Genomic DNA, 22,369 nt, shown 5'->3' with positions numbered 1-22,369 from the left:
ATAATTTTCAAGATAATACATGATAATATACACATTTGAAATGAAAGATACACATGTTTTCCACCATGTCTTAATTACATTTTTTAAACTGGTGTGCTGTTAACTGACCTGCCTATATATAGCCTAGATTTTTTGATATAATCAGTCACCATGGATTCCACAAGAAAACCGAACTGGCGGGAGGAAGAAGCGCTACTGCTTGCTGAATTAGTTGAACAGTGGGATGTTATAAAAGGCAACATTAACCAGCAAAGATGACAAAGATGATGCCTGCTCTGTCCAAACGATACCGTTTGATTAACTGCTCATTGTCAAACATTTCAAAAACATTCTTTCTCTTCTAAAAAGATTTGCGCATGTCTCTGTCTCCTTAGTGCCATCACAAACCCCTGCTGGCGACTCCTAACCACTTGAGAGACCTCTCGAGCTTTCTTAAATAACTGGGAGAGTAAGAGTGATTCTTAGCTTTAAGAAATTTGATAACTTGCTTTTATACTTCAGTTTGAAAGTAGGAGTACATTTCATGAATTCTCAGCACTTAAGACTAAAATGGCACTTTGAGAAGCTTGATAAATACGGGCCCTGGTCTTTAGTGACCCGGGACGTCATTCACTACCCTGCTCCTCATTCATCCTTCATAGTGCAGCCGTTAATTGGTCATTTGTGGGCACAAAGGTCTCAGGTGTGATCCCACTTTTCTTTTCTTTTTAAATGAATGTTATATCACTGTCTTCGATAAAATTAAAACTATCAATTTATGCATTTATTTCGTGATTTTTTTTTTGGTAGCCTACTTTTGAATTTATTTACCTTTAAAAGTACCATATTATTTTTGTGTAAAAAATACCATATAATTTTATATTTATGTAAAATATTCTCATTTTAATGTTATATTTAATATTTTACTTCAGTAAAAATATATCAATTCCAGTAAGTTGAAAACCCGCTCTATTATAGGCTCATTCAATGCTTTGTGGATGTGTGTGTGAGTGTGAGCATTGAGAATGTTGTATAGGTTGACCCCTTCATTTACATTTATGTAGGATCTGTATTATGATGTTGGAAATAAATTTAAAAAATGCTCTGAATTATAGTATTTCCCATTCATTTCCTGTGGGCGCCCACTTTTGTACTGCTCAAATTAAGGAAAGTATTTTCTTAAAAAACAAAATGATTTTGCCCACATTTGTCCCGAAGTACCATATAGGGTTACAGTTAGACATCAACATTCTTACTATTCCTCAATCAATTAATTACATATAAAACAATATAACAAGAAAGAAAAAAAACAATGCCTGTTTTCCCATGCATTTTTTGTAAAAAATGTATAGAGGCGCTAACGTCCCAAGGTGTGTAACAGGGCAAGTATATATTTTTTCTGCACAACAATAATTTAATCTATAATGATGGAATAAGTGCAAATTCACATTTATTCCACAAGGTGGCGAAGTCTGATACACAATGATGAAGTGATGTTTCACTCATAGTTACCGCAGGCAGTAAACAAAAGATTAGAAAGAATCATCAGCAAAAACTGCAGAGCAATGAAAAATTACTGTCACGTGATGCTGGATCTGGTGAAGAAGCTGTCAGCGATCAAAATATTGATTTTGAAGATGTTGAAAAAGATTGTTTTGAGCATATGTTTCAGATGGTGAATATGAGCCAGATGCTGAAAAACGGGCTCTGACGAGGACAGTGATGATGATGGTATAAAACATCTGCTCAAACTGAACCCTTCCAAGCTCCATAAGGTGACGAAATATGCTTTATTTTATTCTTCTGTAATTGTAACTCTAATATCAGGAGTTTTATATTATCGCGACAGGTAGTGATCCATCCGAATATGTAAAAAGGATTGGCGGAACATTGATGCATTTAAGAGTTCAAATATGTTTAAACTCCCGATTAGGGGTGGCTCATATGATCATTGTGAAAAATGATACTGCAAGTACTGTCTGTATATAAATGTTGTTTTTTACTAAAATACAGTATTACAATGATGAAAATCTAATGACAATCAAATAAACTCAACATTAAAATGTCCAGGCGCATTACAGTAACCACAATTTGTGGGTAAAACATGCCTGTCATGAAAATAATATCACAAATAGTTTTTGGAGTGAAATATGACCGATATATGTTTTTTGTGAAACATCCTTTAAAGGAAATGTGGGAAAGGCAGAAGTACCGCCCCTGGGTTTATAAAGTGCACATGCGAAGACTAATACAAACGTCCTTTAGCAAAGAAACGTAAAACAACGATGTCGGACGATTTTGAAGCTGGAGATGGAGTGTTTTTTGGTAAAGGGTGTTTGTATTAGTCTTCACACATTCGCTTGTGGCGGTACTTCTGCCTACGTCTAGCGTGACCTTTCCAACGTGATTGCGCAATCCATGGTGAGTCGCAGAGCAGCACAGGATGAGCAATTTAGGGTAAAAAGTATATAAATGTTGTTTTTTTTAGAAGATGACAGATGGTTTGGCTAGATAAGACTCTATTCCTCGTCTGGGATCGTGCAGAGCCTCTGAAGCCCTTCCTTTGAAACTGCATTGATTTGGACCTTCAACAGTTGGTTGCCATTGAAGTCCATTGTGTGGAGAAAAATCCTGGAATGTTTTCCTCAAAAAATTAAAGGGGGGTGAAATGCTGTTTCATGCATTGAGTTTTTTACACTTTTAAAGACTTGGATTCCCATCCTAAACATGGACAAAGTTTCAACAAAAAAAAGTTGGACGTTTGATGTTTCTGTGCCAAAAATACTCCTTCCGGTTTCTCATAGGTTTCGGAAAGTTTTATTTCGAGTATGGGTCTATCTGACGTCAGAAAGGGCGGAATGTCCTTGTACAGGCCATATGGACTCTTGCCCCGGAAGGGCGTGCACGACTTGAGCGAGAGAGCAAATGCACGCCTATTCACGCGCTGTGCTCGGCTTTAGGGAAGCCGGCTGCGCAGCGCAGGACAGGACTTCACAGGACATCAACAATGTCACCAAAGAAGTGAGATTTTGGTTGTCAGGGCAAGACAACCCTGCACAGCTTCCCAAAGAACCCAGCGTTAATGGGACAGTGGATGGAGTTTGTTTTTACGGAGCAGCAACGGAGCTGTGCAAGTGTTTTTGTTTGTTCCCTGGATTTAGGCGACAATGGTTTATAAACAAGCCCCAGTTCAACTCCGGATTTGTAGCTCATCTAATGCTGAAAGATGGAGTGGTTCCAGCGTGTTGGAAGCAGGCGGTGAGTAAAACTGCTTCAAATGTCTTTGTGTTGTTGGCTATCGACTCGTTCATTCAAATGCGCTACTTTTCCATTGTTTTTCTATGTAAACACGCACTAGTCTGATGTGCAAAGCCGTCCCGCTTGCTACTGCTAACATTAAATCGCATACAGTCCATAAACCAAATGATGTCCTTATAAACCATGAGTAAACACACAAATGTTGTAAAACTTGCGAGCATGACAAGCCGCTAAGCAAGTATATAAGTTACAGTACATACCATACACACAACCGGCGCAACGTCATAGAAGAACCCTCTGAACAGATTCACGCCCACTTTTAGGGGAAAATAAACTAGACTCCCATAGACTTCAATACAAAATAGCGCCACAAAACAACGTCCGTCCGTACACAGCCGGTAGGCTTGAATAACTTAAGAAATCACCAATATTAAACATGTCAAGTAATTATATGTTCACCCTGCCTGCTATAGAGTGTGAAAGATACATCCACACACTTAATTTGGTCAATTTAAAAAACATGTCCCTTCATTCTCCCACCGTCAAATTGGTGTAAAACCCCACCCAGTGGCCAGAGGTATCTTACCTGGACATTTACACGTACCTCATCGAGTCACCAGGTAAGCCAGGGAATGATTTAACTTCGTTTTTGAATCATGAAGTCAGGCTAGTTAACTATGGCTGGACAGAAAAGTGCTCCCAGTACTCTAAATATAAAGACATTATATATACATTTAAAGATGTTTACTAGCAAAAACGAAGTAAAATCATTCATTTGTTACACCAATTTGACGCTGGGTGAATGAAGGGACATGTTTTTAAATTGACCAAATTAAGTTTGTGTGTATCTTTCACGCTCTTGGCAGGCAGGCTGGACATACACTCACCTAAAGGATTATTAGGAACACATACTAATGCTGCCTTCACGTGCTATCGGAATTATCGTAAATACGAGTTTCCTAGGTAAAAATTGCACATGAACGCCCTCTGATGTCGTGTTTACCACTGGGAAGTTCGGAAATAATTTTGATACCCCAATTCCCGAGATGGGTGTGTCATAAGCCTTAAACATGGTGGCGGGGAGAACTAGACTGCTGTGGCAGGTGTAGTTTTATTGTAGTTTATTGTTTTATTGTAGTTTTAAGCTCGTAATCACGACTTCTAAAGTGCGAATTAGGAAATTTCCGATAGCACGTGAAGGCAGCATAATACTGTGTTTGACCCCTTTCGCCTTCAGAACTGCCTTAATTCTACGTGGCATTGATTCAACAAGGTGCTGAAAGCATTCTTTAGAAATGTTGGCCCATATTGATAGGATAGCATCTTGCAGTTGATGGAGATTTGTGGGATGCACATCCAGGGCACGAAGCTCCCGTTCCACCACATCCCAAAGATGCTCTATTGGGTTGAGATCTGGTGACTGTGGGGGTCATTTTAGTACAGTGAACTCATTGTCATGTTCAAGAAACCAATTTGAAATGATTCGAGCTTTGTGACATGGTGCATTATCCTGCTGGAAGAAGCCATCAGAGGATGGGTACATGGTGGTCATAAAGGGATGGACATGGTCAGAAACAATGCTCAGGTAGGCCGTGGCATTTAAACGATGCCCAATTGGCATTAAGGGGCCTAAAGTGTGGCAAGAAAACATCCCCCACACCATTACACCACCACCACCAGCCTGCACAGTGGTAACAAGGCATGATGGATGCATGTTCTCATTCTGTTTACGCCAAATTCTGACTCTACCATCTGAATGTCTCAACAGAAATCGAGACTCATCAGACCAGGCAACATTTTTCCAGTCTTCAACTTTTGGTGAGCTCGTGCAAATTGTAGCCACTTTTTCCTATTTGTAGTGGAGATGAGTGGTACCCGGTGGGGTCTTCTGCTGTTGTAGCCCATCCGCCTCAAGGTTGTGCGTGTTGTGGCTTCACAAATGCTTTGATGCATACCTCGGTTGTAACGAGTGGTTATTTCAGTCAAAGTTGCTCTTCTATCAGCTTGAATCAGTCGGCCCATTCTCCTCTGACCTCTATCATCAACAAGGCATTTTCGCCCACAGGACTGCCGCATACTGGATGTTTTTCCCTTTTCACACCATTCTTTGTAAACCCTAGAAATGGTTGTGCGTGAAAATCTCAGTAACTGAGCAGATTGTGAAATACTCAGACCGGCCCGTCTGGCACCAACAACCATGCCACGCTCAAAATTGCTTAAATCACCTTTCTTTCCCATTCTGACATTCAGTTTGGAGTTCAGGAGATTGTCTTGACCAGGACCACACCCCTAAATGCATTGAAGCAACTGCCATGTGATTGGTTGATTAGATAATTGCATTAATGAGAAATTGAACAGGTGTTCCTAATAATCCTTAAGGTGAGTGTCTAATTACTTGACATGTTTATTCTGAGTGATTTCTTAAGTTATTCAAGCCTGCCGGCTGTGTACGGACATTGTTTTGTGCCGCTATTTTGTATGTAAGTCTATGGGAAGTCTAGTTTATTTTCCCCTAAAAAGGCATTGAATAAAATTAACAGTTAAGTTCCCGGATGTGCCGGTAGTCCGTATAGAGACGTCCTGCTGTAGTCGTCGTTGCTGCTTCTCCTGTTCAATTTCAGCCTCCAGATCTGATTCTGGATCATTTATGTATGGCTAAATCTGATTGATCTGATTTTTATTTTCAACGTTTAAGGATGTCAGAGCTTTCAGACGCTCTCAACGCAATCGCTGCGAACGCTCGTCATTCTTTAGCTCCGCCCACACAATACGCCTCCAGCCGCTCGTTTTTTTTTCCAGAAAGACTCGGTACAGCCCATCTTTCTTTTATGAATATAATCAAATTAAAGACTTTTCGGAGATATGAAGGATGCAATACTACTCTATAGGTACTCCAGATTGACATGAGATTGACTGAAACTGAAACCCTTTAATTTCTTTTCGACTGAAGGAAAGACATGAACATCTTGGATGAGATGGGGGTGACTAAAATATCAGGAAATTGTCATTTTAAAGCGAACTAATCCTTTTAAAAAAATGTACTGACAGATGGCAGACTTTGTCTAGCTGAAATAATACGCCCTTGAAGTGGCCACTGGAAGCCCACACATTCATTTATAGAAGCTGTGCGATTGCTATCAAGTTGTAGTTCCTCTTGATGGAGTCTCAGAATGCATTGTCACCCGGTGAGGGCGAGAAGCTAAATTTACACAACCAGTGTGATTTTAGGAAAACAGTTTTGACGCAGGTGGCCAGAAGACAATGCCTCCTCTGTGTCGCCTGGGAGTGTGCAGGTAATGAAATGGCCTGCGTTATTTAACATGCAGATTTATGCGTGCTGTAATTAATTTGCCATTACTCCTTGATTGATATCCCTGTGTGTTTTGAAGCAGACATCAGGCTATAATTACTCCCCATGTTGTGCTCCCTCCATTGTTTCGTTACAATAAACAGATGCTAATTTCGCCATGGCAAACAAGTAATTGTCCTGCTCAACAATTGGGTAAAACAGTGACCGTCTGCCATTTGCTGGGGGAGGATTCAAACACACGCACAATATTTGTCTCTTTCGTTTAATTTCACTGAACTTCCATTCTAAAGCATGTAGTCCCAAAAGAAGGCGATACTATGCATCGCAATGACTGTGGGGGAGCTTTCAGTCTCTTTATTTAGAGATTAAAACTGCTACACTTTTCTCATCCGTTTCTTCGGCCGCTGGGTGAAAGGTGACGTGCCCATGAGAGAATCTGGGGAATGGGACATGTAACTTCCTTCTGAACCGCCGGGAGATGGAGGGATGCCAGCCTCGCTAATGGTAGACATGGGGCCCTCTTCAAAGACGTCGCTACCCAGAACCCCATGGCCTGACACCTGGCCCTCCTCACTGTCCTGAGGCTCCATCTTCACCTGGGCTAGATGCCACAAGGGAGAGCTGTTCCCTGCTGCTCCTGTTCAAGACAAAAAACAAACACTGGAACAATCTGGATATTTATTAACAAACGTCCTGAATGATGCTTGTCTTTAAAGGCCAAAAATGAAAACTTGACATTTATCTGCTTACCCCCCAGGGCATCCAAGATGTAGGTGTCTTTGTTTCTTCAGTAGAACACAAATGAAGATTTTTAACTCCAACCGTTGCCGTCTGTCAGTCGTATAATGCATGTGAATGGGGTCCAATTGTATTAGAGTAAAAAAACATGCACAGACAACTTCAAATGAAACCCTGCGGCTCGTGACGACACATTGATGTCTTAAGACACAAAATGACCGGTTTCTGTGAGAAACCGAACAGTATTTATATATTTTTTTACCTCAAATACAACACCATGTCCAACAGCCTTGAATGCCTCATCACTTCCGGTGAGTGAGGTCAAATGTACACGATACGGCAGACTGATCTCATGAAATGGCGTATGTATGACACGCCAATTCGTATGCCATTTTGCCTGCTATCAAGACGCATAATCGTTTTTTAGCGTGTTTATCAACGCCGTTTCATTCTATCCCCTACACTACCCCTACCCCTAAACCTACCCATCACACACACACACACACACACAAACACACACTGCCCCGAAACCTACCCATCACAAGAAACATTCTGCATTTTTACATTTTCAAAAAAACATCATTTAGTATGTTTATAAATCAATTTACATTGTGGGGACATACACACACACACACATTATGGTTCGTTTCGGCGTAGACATTCACGCGGAATCACACGGCGTAGAGATACACGCAGAGATGATGGTTAGTTTCGTCGTACACATACACGCGGAATCACACGGCGTAGACATACACGCGGAATCACACGGCGTAGAGATACACGCGGAATCACATGCCGTAGACATACACGCGGAATCACACGCCGTAGACATACACGCGGAATCACACGGCGTAGACATACACGCGGAATCACACGGTGTAAACATACACGCGGAATCACAAGGCGTAGACATACACGCGGAATCACACGCCGTAGACATACACGCGGAATCACACGCCGTAGACATACACGCAGAATCACACGGCGTAGACATACACGCGGAATCACACGGCGTAGAGATACACGCGGAATCACACGGCGTATACATACACGCGGAATCACACGGCGTATACATACACGCGGAATCACACGGCGTAGACATACACGCGGAATCACACGGCGTAGACATACACGCGGAATCACACGGCGTAGACATACACGCGGAATCACACGGCGTAGACATACACGCGGAATCACACGCCGTATACATACACGCGGAATCACACGGCGTAGACATACACGCGGAATCACACGGCGTAGACATACACGCGGAATCACACGGCGTAGACATACACGCGGAATCACACGCCGTATACATACACGCGGAATCACACGGCGTAGACATACACGCGGAATCACACGGCGTAGACATACACGCGGAATCACACGGCGTAGACATACACGCGGAATCACACGCCGTAGACATACACGCGGAATCACACGGCGTATACATACACGCGGAATCACACGGCGTAGACATACACGCGGAATCACACGCCGTAGACATACACGCGGAATCACACGCCGTAGACATACACGCGGAATCACACGCCGTAGACATACACGCGGAATCACACGGCGTAGACATACACGCGGAATCACACGGCGTAGACATACACGCGGAATCACACGGCGTAGACATACACGCGGAATCACACGCCGTAGACATACACGCGGAATCACACGCCGTAGACATACACGCGGAATCACACGGCGTAGACATACACGCGGAATCACACGGCGTATACATACACGCGGAATCACACGGCGTAGACATACACGCGGAATCACACGGCGTAGACATACACGCGGAATCACACGCCGTAGACATACACGCGGAATCACACGCCGTAGAGATACACGCGGAATCACACGCCGTAGACATACACGCGGATAGTTCAAAATGCGTACAGATAACACGCCATTTGGCTTTAGAAAGTGCCGTGTATGTTTACGCAAAGTCATGATGTCATGTTCGATACGGCGTATCTCAATGGGATACGGAAGTGATCTCTCGCGCGTATCTCTACGCCATATCGTGTACATTTACCTCTGTGGCGAGGTGGACAAGCGAGAGACATGGGAAGAGCGAGAGCGAGATCGGTGTGCGTGATTGAGAATGAGCGTCACCTGCGAGGCACAGCGGTCTCGAGTCCTCTCATGAGGGAGCACGGAGGCATATAAGAAAGAGCGACACGAGGGAAGGACGAGAGAGGACCAGGCCTGGATTTTAAGTTGTGTTTCGTTTACGTTTTGTTATGTGTGTGCGCGGCAGTCGTCCATGAGGTGCTTTTACTTTCATTTTGTGATTTTAGTGATGCGCGTTCAAGGCTGTTGGACATAGTGTTGTATTTGAGGTAAAAATTATATAAATACTGTTCGGTTTCTCACAGAAACCAGTCGTTTCGTGTCTTAAGACATCAATGTGTCGTCACAAGCCGCAGGGTTTAATTTGAAGTTGTCTCTGAATGTTTTTTTTACTCTCGTAGAATTTGACCCCATTCACATGCATAATAAGTCTGGCATACTGCAACGGTTGGAGTTCAAAACCTTTATTTGTGTTCAACTGAAGAAACAAAGTCACCTACATCTTGGATGCCCTGGGGTAAGCAGAAAAATGTCAAGTTTTCATTTTTGGGTGAACTATCCCTTTAATTCTGTCATTATGCAAATCCTTCCTGCTTCCCTTAAAGAGGCCATTTATGCTCTTTTACTAAGCCTTCTGGTGCGCCAGAAATCGTGTACTGTCTGACAATCTACATTTGAATTTGAACTTACTTTGTGACCGTTAAAAAAGTATGCTCTACATAAGCCCTTTTCGGAAGGTAATTGTTTCTCACGTGGAAGTCCGTAAAAATCAATTTGCATGCCACCAGAGATAAACTCGTTAAAGATAAACTTGGTGCATTCAGATGGTGATTTATTCACGGTGGAGGAGCGAGTTTAGTGAACGTGGGAACGCTGCTCATGTGGTCAATAACATGATTGTAAGCTGTAAATAAAATGTCATATGTTTGGTGTAATAAGAATTAATGCATATTTAATTTAATAATAGGAAAATAATATTATTTAATTATTTAAATCAATTCAAAAATAGACATATAGACACACATTTAAGTTAAAAGTTTTCTGTCTTGTATTTTATCTCAAAATAAAGGATGTCATTTTATTCCACATGGAAATGAGCGGAAGTAAGTGAATACAGACTCTTATTTACATAATGCTGCGGTTATTTTAACATAAAATCATAAAATCTTTACGTGCTTTTCTTCTTTTTATTTTTTGAGTGGTGATGAAATATCTTGCTCTTGTAAATACTTGCCAGCATTTCAGTAATAAAAGTCTAGATCTTTAAAATGCATCTAAATTACAGCAAAGCGCAACCGTATGTGCTCTGCAGTGGTCAAAAAGGATATAAACAGTGCATTTTGAAGTAATATATTGTTGAAAACTCAGAGATGTGCATTCGGTGGGCAATTCAATTACCACACGACCTTGGTGTTTGTCTAAAAACAGTAGGTAATTTAAAAAAAACACTGACATTCTGGATTCAGACGGCATTAAAATTGAAATTTTCAATGATGAAAATACCTTATGACCCCACAAGAAACAATTACTGTCCGAGTAGGGCTATAGTATGAATATGGGTAGTATAGCCCTATTCGGATAGTAATTGTTTCTCATGTGGAAGTAAAAATTAATGTGCATGCCACCTCAGTGATAAAACCCGTGAATTCAGATGGTGCTTTATTCACGGTGGAGGAGCGAGTTTTGTGATCCCATGAACCCGGGAACACTGCTCACGTGGTCAGTCTCATGATAGTCTGCTGTAAATAAAATGTCATATACTCGGAATAATAAGAATAAATTCCTATTTAACTTAAAGTCGGCATGAAACGGAAGTTGCGATTTTTTCCTTATAGTGACGTATATCCGAGTGAAATGTCTTCTGAAATGAGAAAAAAAAGTAGTGCTTCGGGAATTGATTGGATTGTTGGAAGTTCCAAATCAAAATCGAGGCAAAAGCGAGGCAGACCGCGATAGCCCCACCCTTGCGCCATAGCACATGACAGGAAGAGAAGTCATTTCGAGTGGGGAGGGAAGGTTAACATTTTTGATTAATGGTTATGAGGGCACATGGAAAATAATTAAAATAATTAAGTGCACAGATAAATAATTCATAATAAACACAACAATATTAGAGAATTGTAGAAAGAATTGTCAATTTTCATTTCATGGCGACTTTAATAATAGGAAAATAATATTCTAAATATTCTTTAAATCTCCTGTTTAAAAAATAGGAAGATATAGACGCATTATAGTTAAACTGCTTTTCTGTCTTGTATTTTATCTCAGAATGATGGATGTCATTTTAAAGATGTGGAAATAAGCGGAATTAAGTTAAAGGATTAGTTCACTTTTAAATCAACTTTTGCTGATAATTTACTCACCCCCATGTTATCCAAGATGTCCATGTCTTTCTTTCTGCAGTCGAAAAGAAATTAAGGTTTTTGATGAAAACATTCCAGGATTTTTCTCCATATAATGGACTTCAATGGGCTCCAAACGGTTCAAGGTCCAAATGACAGTTTCAGTACAGCTTCAAAGGGCTTTAAACGATACCAAACGATGAATAAGGGTCTTATCTAGTGAAACGATCAGTTTCTGCGAGAAACCGAGCAGTATTTATGATATTATTTGACCTCTTATCAGACGAACGTGATCATCTCTGAGCTCCGCCATAACTTCCGCTAAGAGAGGTCAAAATACGAGCGTGGTCATAGATATATCGATCATAGATGCCTCATTCTACTGATCCGTGCAGGCGCTAATGAGGCATCTACAATCCATATGTCTATGACCACGCTCGTATTTTGACCTCACTTAGCGGAAGTTAGCAGATCACGTTTGTCTGATAAGAGGTAAAATAATAGCATAAATACTGTTCGGTTTCTCGCAGAAACTGATCGTTTCGCTAGATAAGACCCTTATTCATCGTCTGGTAACGTTTGGTATCGTAACCTTGAACCATTTGGAGCCCATTGAAGTCCATTATATGGAGAAAAATCCTGGAATGTTTTAATCAAAAAACTTAATTTCTTTTCGACTGCAGAAAGAAAGACATGGACATCTTGGATGACATGGGGGTGAGTAAATTATCAGCAAAAGTTTATTTAAAAGTGAACTAATCCTTTAATACAGCCTCTTATTTACATGAGGTAAACATAATGCTGCGGATATTTTAGCGTAATAACGTTTTAACAGGATTTTTACGCGGGTGGTAGGAGAAAAACACTGACATTCTGGATTCGGACGGCAATAAAATACCCGACTAGCTCACTGTTTACAACTGTGACAATTAGCGCTTATCAGGATCAACTAAACGCTGGATTTTCATAAGTATGTGAAGTATGTAAAGTTAGCGGCATAGACTCTTTAAAATACGTTCAAGAGTTTTACACGCTGGTCTGCTATTGTAGGGACATCGATGTTACATTTTCACGCCCCTAAACATGACGCAGAACAAAACCAACTGTGATTGGTTGCTTTATGTATCAGTCAGACGGCCTCTGGGCGGTCCTTGGCCAATGAAAGCTGCTATTGAGTCCAGAGCTTCTGCCGTCAGTCTGAAGGTCTAATACAACTATAATGTATTTAATAAATCAAAGCTCATTATAAATATCATTAATGATCGAAACACACTGGTAAGAAGTAGACTGCTGCATGCTAGTGGCAAAAACATTATTTATTATTTATTATTCCGGAACTACATTTGGAAAGGAAAATGTGTTTTCATATGCAAATTTGACTAAATTCAAAATTTGAGATAAATGGCTTTACGCTCGACAGCCCTAAAATAATTCTCTGAAGATGTGCTGAATGCAGTACCGGAAAGGCCTGATCCATAATAAGCAGAAAGCTGAAGTAGTTGTGCAGACAGTTTTGCATCAACTCATCCTCTTTAAAGCACCACCACAACAGCCGCTTGTGTAACAAATTCTGTGCTTTCAACAATACATTTCAAAGACAATCACGGTTGGACTTCAAATTGCCTGAAGTGAGCTATGTTCCTGTTATTATGCAGAATCCACATGTTGATTTGTGAGGTATTGCTGACAGATTAAAGGACAACATTTCTCTAAAGTCTGTTGCTGATTCTTTATACTGTCTGTCAGAACACACAGATGCCTTCTTTATAAAAAAAGTTGCAGTATGAAAAAAGGATAACACACAGCTGGGCTTCAATTAGATGTTTTGCTGAGCAAGAATCAGCCTCTAAATCCTGTATTAAAACTCTTTAGTTTTGTGATTATATGTGGGCTTTGAATTTTTTTTTATTAATTTAGACCAAGAGATTTTATATGAAAATGATTACAATCATTTTGACTTTCAAAAAACATATAAATACACTATATTGCCAAATGTTTTGGGACGCCTGCCTTTACATGCAAATGAACTTTAATGACATCCCATTCTTAATCCGTAGAGTTTAATATGGAGTTGGCCCACCCTTTGCAGCTCTAACAGCTTCAACTCTTCTGGGAAGGCTTTCCACAAGGTTTAGGAGTGTGTTTATGGGAATTTTTGACCATTCTTCTAGAAGCGCATTTGTGAGGTCAGGCACTGATGTTGGACGAGAAGGCCTGGCTCGCAGTCTCCGCTCTAATTCATCCCAAAGGTGTTCTATCGGGTTGAGGTCAGGACTCTGTGCAGGCCAGTCAACTTCCTCCACACCAAACTCGCTCATCCATGTCTTTATGGACCGACGCTTTGTGCACTGGAGCGCAGTCATGATGGATCAGGAAGGGGCCGTCCCCAAACTGTTCCCACAAAGTTAGGAGCATGAAATTGTCCAAAATGTCTTGGTGTGCTGAAGCATTAAGAGTTCCTTTCACTGGAACTAAGGGGCCAAGCCCAACCCCTGAAAAACAACCACCACACCATAATCCCCCCTCCACCAAACTTTACACTTGGCACAATGCAGTCAGGTAAGTACCGCCAAACCCAGACTCGTCCATCAGATTGCCAGACAGAGAAGTGTGATTGGTCACTCCAGAGAACACGTCTCCACTGCTCTACAGTCCAGTGGCGGCGTGCTTTACCCCACTGCATCCCACGCTTTGCATTGCACTTGCTGATGTAAGGCTTGGATGAGCTGCTTGGTCATGGAAACCCATTCCATGAAGCTCTACACACTGTTCTTGAGCTAATCTGAAGGCCACATGAAGTTTGGAGGTCTGTAGCTATTGACTCTGCAGAAAGTTGGTGACTTCTGTGACCCTCAGCATGCGCTGACCCCGCTCTGTGATTTTACGTGGCCAACCACTTCGTGGCTGAGTTGCTGTTGTTCCCAATTGCTTCCACTTTGTTATAATACCACTAACAGTTGAGCGTGGAATATTTAGTAGTGAGGAAATGTCACGAATGGACTTATTGCACAAGTGGCAACCTATCACAGTACCACGCTTGAGTTCTCTGAGCTCCTGAGAGAGATCCATTCTTTCACAAATGTTTGTAGAAGCGTCTGCATGCCTAGATGCTTGATTTATACACCTGTGGCCATCAAGTGATTGAACACCTGAATTCAATGATTTGGAGGGGTGTCCCAATACTTTTGGCAGTATAGGGTATATGAAAGTAAATTCTTTCATTTTGATGTTGAGAATGTTATTTATATTACTATGACAATAATACATTTTTCTCACACTGTGTAAATGGCTCTTAATATATTTATGAAAACCTGCCTTTATATTTTAGGAAAGGTGTTCCTTGAATGAAGATTTATTTGGAATATGTGACATCAGAAAGAATACAAATCCTGATTTAGTCCATATATCCCAAAGGCACAGCTGACCAGGGTGTGGTGAACATAATGCAGCTTCCTTAACACAACTAAACATTCAGACAACCCACTGAGTAGTCGAATACGAAGTATGTTTTTTTCCTGTTCTTTACACCAGGTTTATCTCACTTTTAAATATATTCACAGACAATGAATATACTTGAAGTCACTTAAAGACAAAAGGTCTTTAACCCTGGAATGCACAAAGGGTGGCATGCTATGATTTGTTAAATATTTTATCAATGAAAATGTTTATTTATTTAATATTCCATGAATTCTTCAAAAACTTGTTTCCGACCTGCAATGTCATTTTCATATTTCTTGGTCATATGATGAGAAAAAAAAGGTTTTGTATCACTACCCTAAGAATGCATAAAGCGGGTCAAAGTGACCCATATTCATTTCCTATGAAATTTTGACTCAACACAGTCAACACTTTTTAATACATTTTAATCAATATTTATTTTCTTTAAACTTCATGGATTACTTAAAAATCTGTTGTGACTTTTTTTGCTCTGAGCCAAGAGTTTGCCTCTGACACCAACCCATGTCTGAATACACATATCTCCATACTATAGTAGGTGAGAGCAGTGTATGAAATGAGTATTATCAATACCAGGATGACCTACAACAGTGTAGACAGCCTCAAACCATGTTAAACAATGCACCCACTGCAGATATGTTGAATGGGTTTATTATAAGCGAGATGCTTGCCTTTCTCTAGACAGGGTGTTCGTCTACTCAATTGCTTACTCATAGTCTACTCACAGCAACACAGTTAAAGGCATATTATGTAATTTTTGCCGCTATAGGTAGCTTATTCAAAACAAAGGTGCTTTGAATGTATTCAAACAGTTGATCACCCGTCTATTAAAACACATAATATATTAAAGCGTCTTGGGTGTTTCCCTGGTCTCTACAAAATAACAACACGAGGGTGAGTAATTAATAACAGAAATGTCCTTTTTGGGTGAACTAACCCTTTAAACTTGTCTTAATTGAGCACTAATAAGGATCCGTCAGAAGTGAATGAGGTACCTGATGTGTGAGGGGATTGCCCTTCTTCCAGTCCTCCAGCCAGTCTTTCACTGGATGTTCCCAGCACGCCGATGGGCAGGGCCTGGTCCCCTGAGGCCGGATCCGCTTCCGGCTCCTCGCTCAAAGGAAACGCAATGTCACTCACAGGCTCCTCTTTAACCTTTAAGGGTTTGGAATCCTCCAGAGCCTTTTCTGGATTCACGAGTCTCTCGTACTCTTCTGAGAGCTCCTTACTGACCTTCAGTCAAAGACGACGCTAGTCAGTTAGTGCCAAAGCAATGCCAGTAAAAGCTATATGTAGGTATTGAAGCTGGAGATATCTCACCTGCAGCATGTAGCTGTGGTAATCTTTAATGCGGACCTGCCAGAAGCGCTGGAGCGCTAGGACGCTGCCAATGCCCACTTCATGAAAGACCTGTTCCACCACATCAGGGAAGGGTGAAGAGCCCCGGCAGGCCTCCCTATCAACAGCCACACGCAGCAACTTGGTGAGCCGCAGGTAGTGTTCGTGAACCATATCGGTCAAAGTCTCCAATACACTCTCATTCGCAGACTCGAATCCAGCGTGAGCGAGCACTGTGGCGACCGACTGGTACAGAAGCTGACGGCAGGACAGCCAGCTCAACTCAGTGACCGGCTCACCTTTGCCTCTAAAGTTGGGAAAACAGGTGAAAGATAGAGAAGAAAAGACATCTAATTAGGAAGTGTTCACGATTTTTCAATACAAACTAGTTCGGAATTTTAATTCTTAGAAATGTTTGTTGTATTCATGTTGGTTTCCTATGCGTTTGGTAAACAGTAAAAAAAAAAAGTTTAATTTTTAGTCTAAAAATTCTCATTTTTAGTCTTGCCAAGTGATAAATGCGAGTAAAAAACGGTGTTGGCAAGTATATGAAGCGGTGTCACTCGCCAGTTGGCCGGTAACATTTATGAGTTCTAACAATGCATGAACGTGAACAAACGTGAACGATGCTCGGGAAAGTTGACGGGCAGACGCTGCATCGTTATGAAAGTTTAAGCCTTGACAAAATTCAAGATGACGCGAAAGGAAGCGTCTGAATACTAAACTGAGCTCTGTTTCATGTCTTCTTGCGCTTGAGCGGACAAATTCACACAAAATGATGTCTAGATATAGTGAATGTAAACAGTTGAGAAAGTAAATGCATGTGTATCAGTATATTGGATCCGTGCATTCACTCTTAAAGTGACAGCAGCCTAATAATCCTGATGCTGTCTGTTTTTAATGCTAATCAAACAACGAAGAAAAGATCACTCACTGCTCTTGACTGAACAACTTTTGTAACTTTAATAAGGAATGAACAAGGATGTTTTATTTACACAATGAAGACTTTATTAAACTTTATTCAATTCCTGTACCTGAAGATTACTGTCAGACCTACCTGAAAAACCTGAAAAGCACGGTTTATTTTATTTGTATCCATTTTGTTATATTGTATTCATTTGTGCTTTTGCTTGTTTTTATTTTATTACTGACCGTTTACTTGTCTTTAATGTTTTGAATTTATATTAGGTAGGCTAGTAGTTTAAGTTAGTTTTAGGCGTAACCATCAAGTACAACATAAAACATAACAATTAATCTGAATTAAGGGTGTGCAATATCACGATTGATGAATAATAAAAATCTGCTTTTGAAGAAATATTGCAGTATCATGCAACAGTGCACATTCATCAGCTGCGCCACAGTCCCAAAATCCTGTACAACTCCACATACACTCACATCACGTTTAGCAACGCAGTAGTATAAGGTTACGCTCCCATGACATCCAGCATCATGAACGTTAATTATTTTCATGTGTTTTTAAAGCCTTGCCGGTCAAACTTTTTATTCACACAGTTTGTTGTTTTTTCGTTTTTTTTGCGTGCGTGCCAGTAGCTAGATTCTCTTTTGCGTCTTATTGTGCTTAAATTGTCAAATTAGGGCTGGACGATTAATCAAAAGGTAATCGAAAACGAAATTCAGAACCTCTAACCAACGTAATTTTCCCATGTCGGTTATTTGGCATTTTCCCATGTCGGTCACGTGACTCCGCCCCGTCCAGTCACATCAGGTGCAGTTTGCAAGCACAGTTATCTTTGTTTATACAATCTAGATGCTCAGAATTACTATGGTAATTGCATGTTTTACAGTTTATACAGGTAAGTTAATCGCCGTTCTTATATGCGCTGATACACACACAGACGGCGCGCGCAAGACTTGAAGCCAGATAACTTTCACTTGCGTCCTCATGAAGTTTGTCAGTTAAATGCGTTTAAAGGCTTGCCAATTTGAACATTCAAGCGATTTTACACTATTCAAGAACAACATGGCAAACATCTCCGTTCAGTGCTCATGAGCTGTTTTCTGTAACACAGAGAGTCGAGTTGTGTCGTGTCTCTGACAGTGCGCGCCAGATCACTTTCACTTGCGTCCTCATGAAGTTTGTCAATTGTATGTGTTTTACGGCCTGCCTGTTTGAACACTGAAGCGATTTTAGACCATCAGATGTGTATTATTTTGAACTAATGCACTGATATATTGTGACACACGAACACTCAGACAGTAGCTCGCACATCACCTGAAGATTGCACGCAGAGAGCAGCGCAGAAACTCATTGTCAACGCTGTCCTGTGATTCATCACTACATTATCTTAGAAACTCAACCGTTAGATCTTAGATTTGTCTGACTTTGAAGTAACTACAAACCACAGCTTCATAATTAATAGAGACGGTATGAGTAATTCACACACACACACACACAATCATTCTCTCATTAATGCATTCATATAAATGTAATGTAGGCGTACTGTGTTAATTTATCTGTATCTTATGTACAACAAACAAAAATGTTACAAACCATAGACAATAACTGCTGAAAGTGAGCTGTTTCCTTTAAGTATTTTAAAATCTCAAAGAAATGCACTTTTTCATTAGAAAAAAAAACTCCCACCTTTAATAGTTGAGCATATTCATAGTACAAACCTTATCAGTGAACTATGAGGGCAAAAAAAGGAAAGCAAAAAAAAAGGGCAAAATAATCGTTCATTAATCGTAATCGAGGTAAAATGTTCAATTAATCGAGATTTAGATTTTAGGTCAAATTGTTCCAGCTCTATGTCAAATACATAGCCTGGATGCCAGCCGAATTCAGCCTCGCCCACAACATTTGAGGTCGGGAAGTTCGGTCTGGACTTAATCCGTTGTGGAGCAACTATGAGCTGTTCGGACCAATCAAGTCATCAGGACGGGCTTTATACGATGATGGACAGATGATCAACAGTAACGTCATCATCCACGTCACCAAAGAGCGCTTGGGTTGAACTCGTTCACTAAACGGAGAACTTGTTGGTTATGCATTCACCTTTACTATTTCTCTCAAACATGATGATGTTGTTGTTGGTAAGTACTCTGTGTATCCTTAAATTATTTTTACAACACCGGCAAAGATCGTTAACACTCATCTTCTTCTTCTTCTACTTCTTCCAGCGTTTAATATATATTATTTTTTATTGTATTTCTGTGAATTGCAAGCTAGTCTTAAAAAACCAACACACAAAATAATTGTGATAGAATTGTGACTTGTGATCCTGTCTGAAAAAAATATGATATATTGTGACATGATATGTTTTGCCATATCGCACAATATGCAAGGTAAAGGGTTTTTAACAACATTATGAATGACTATTTAACTCTAAATACATAGATTAATATACGTTTTTGGGGAGTTGCATCACATGGCATTTTGCAAGCTGAACTAACCTTCCCTTATCCTTAAAAGGTACAATTAACTGATATTTTAAGAGACTTATTGACCTGGACACTCTCAATGAAATCATTTTCTGTTTTGCTACAAATTTAGTTTTCTAATAAATAATAAAAGGTTCTCTTTTAATGAATTTCATTCTTTCAATGAGGCAATGACAGCTACATCACCATAACATGTTTACTTTTTCAATGAAATTTGAATGCATTATGCATTAATACACATTTTAATGCAGATGTGTTCACCCTAGAAGAGTTATTGTATGTATGAGTTTCAATTTAATGGACCTTTAACATATTTTCAGAACAAACAATGGCCGATATAGATGATGATCTACTGACGTACTTGTAGAAGTCGCTCTCTGGGTCACTGTGGCGTAGCTGGAACGGCTGTCGAGGAGCTTTACTATCCAGAGGAAGCAGATCATCAGGTACAGTGGGTGTGACGGGGCGGGGAGGTAGAGCATCCACATCCTCAGGTTTGAAGACACCCTGGGCATCTAATAACGTGGGCAGAGGCTGCTGGCCCTGCTGGGCGGCGGTGATGAGACTCCGGAGACGACGGGCATGCTGGCTCAGCTGCACGGTGTGGATAGTGAGGCTGCAGGGCTCTGAGGGGATGTCCAGCATGGTGGTGGGACGTGGACGCTGTGCAGAGGGCTGGTGCAGGGGAGGGTCCTGCATCTCCACCTGCCGGAACTCGCGCTGCAGAAGGTCAAAAGAACTACGGCCCGAGGGAGCCGAAGCCACTGGGAGCTCGCCCCAATAACGCATCATCTTCACACGGTGCTTCTTTGGGCAGTGGTACAACTCTTGAGGACAATCTGAAAACCATAAAGACATTTTTTTTTTCAAGTTGACATTATTATAAAAACATTTCACCTGATGCACATGTAGTAGTTATGGATGGTTACCTCCAATACCAAAAGAAAAAAAGTAGCGCTATCAAATCGATTAATCGCGAACACAAAAGGTGCTGTTTCCCATTTTTGAGCTGTCACCGCTGGCATATAATGCAACAAAGATTGCTAAAGTCAACAGATTTTACTAATAGACCAACCGATCTCTGTGTAAAAATAAAATAATGATGCTGCCATCGTTGATCTTTCTAAAGTCATTTGGCTTTAAATCGCAGGTGAAAACCTCCTCTACAAAAGTGAGTTACTTAGTTAATATACATCTATGACATTTCATATTTTGCCTTTCTTCTTCTTCATTTATGTATGTCTTTCACCAGAAAATAAATTATCAAAATATTTTTTTTTGCCAGTGACCTCTGGTTGAGTTGCACAAGGAATGACCCTATATTTGTTCTGAATAATCATACAGTAAAATAATAATAACAATATTACCAATATTACAATTTCAATGTTAAATATTACATTATTAATTTAGGTCAAATTAATTTTCATACACAAACAAATACAAAAAAAAACAACTACTTACTTACTGCTAAGATTGTTGCATTTACTAAAGCATAACTAGCCACTGTCAAATCAATTAGTCGCATATAACATAAACATTTTTGTTTACATAATATGTATCATTATTATATATATATATTTAAATATATATATAAATATATATATAAAAACATAATAATATATATACACATATATATTATGTAAGCAAAAACTTTTGTTAGATGCGCTTAATCAATTTGACTGACAGCATTAAAAATACATGTTTTTTAAACTTTCGATTCATATACAATACACCTTAATAATGTGTACACATAACATTATATACATTTAATATAATATACATTTATATATATATATATATATATATATATATATATATATATATATATATATATATATATATATTTAAGTTATTGATATCAAAATATGTTTACATCATTGTAGTGTTTGTTGCTCTGCCTTTCTTTTACGTTGTAAGTATATTGAAACCATCTATGTGTCTCGTTAGATTGTTAGACAATCACAAACAAACTCAAAAGTAAAACAACAAAAGAAATTTTTTTCCTAAATATATGTATATATATATATATATACATTTGGACATATTCTTGATGAGATTCCCTTTCAGTACTGAAGACTTCAGTAATTTCCAGGTAGAAACATACTGATATACTATAATATGCACATAAAGCGTTTAATTTTTGACATGCTTTCATGTATTAAAAGACTTAATTAAATCTATTAAATTGACACTAACTTGCACAACATTAGGCGCCCTGCAGACTCCAATGTTTAATGTAACAATTATAAAGCCTAACTTAATCATCGGAGAACAAATTACTTGTTTTACCTTTTATGAGCAACTGATCATAACGAAGAATAGCAAAGTAATACAATAAGTATCATTTATTGTCAGTTTCGACAAAACGACATATAAACGATGAGCGGTGGTCAGGTACAACACTAAAATATATCCGTGGAAAATGTAAATAGTTCCTACACATCGGAGATAAAATATA

General features: G+C 39.8%; 1 protein-coding gene across 1 annotated transcript; it reads right to left on the bottom strand.

Moving 5' to 3' along the window:
* Positions 1-6,147: 6,147 nt before the first annotated feature.
* supt7l (SPT7 like, STAGA complex subunit gamma) lies at positions 6,148-22,326 on the bottom strand. Its single transcript, XM_079832262.1, has 5 exons — positions 22,201-22,326; positions 20,273-20,750; positions 16,492-16,816; positions 16,167-16,404; positions 6,148-7,184 (listed from the first exon to the last, which is right to left on the bottom strand). Exons 2-5 carry the CDS (start codon positions 20,701-20,703, stop codon positions 6,922-6,924), a joined length of 1,257 nt encoding a protein of 418 aa, XP_079688388.1. The 5' UTR covers positions 20,704-20,750; positions 22,201-22,326; the 3' UTR covers positions 6,148-6,921.
* Positions 22,327-22,369: the final 43 nt, after the last annotated feature.

This window comes from Gobio gobio (assembly GCF_949357685.1).
Source record: "Gobio gobio genome assembly, chromosome: 13".
NCBI lineage: Eukaryota > Metazoa > Chordata > Actinopteri > Cypriniformes > Gobionidae > Gobio > Gobio gobio.
Note: the sequence above shows the minus strand (reverse complement) of the source record. Positions and strands in the feature narration are given on the sequence as shown.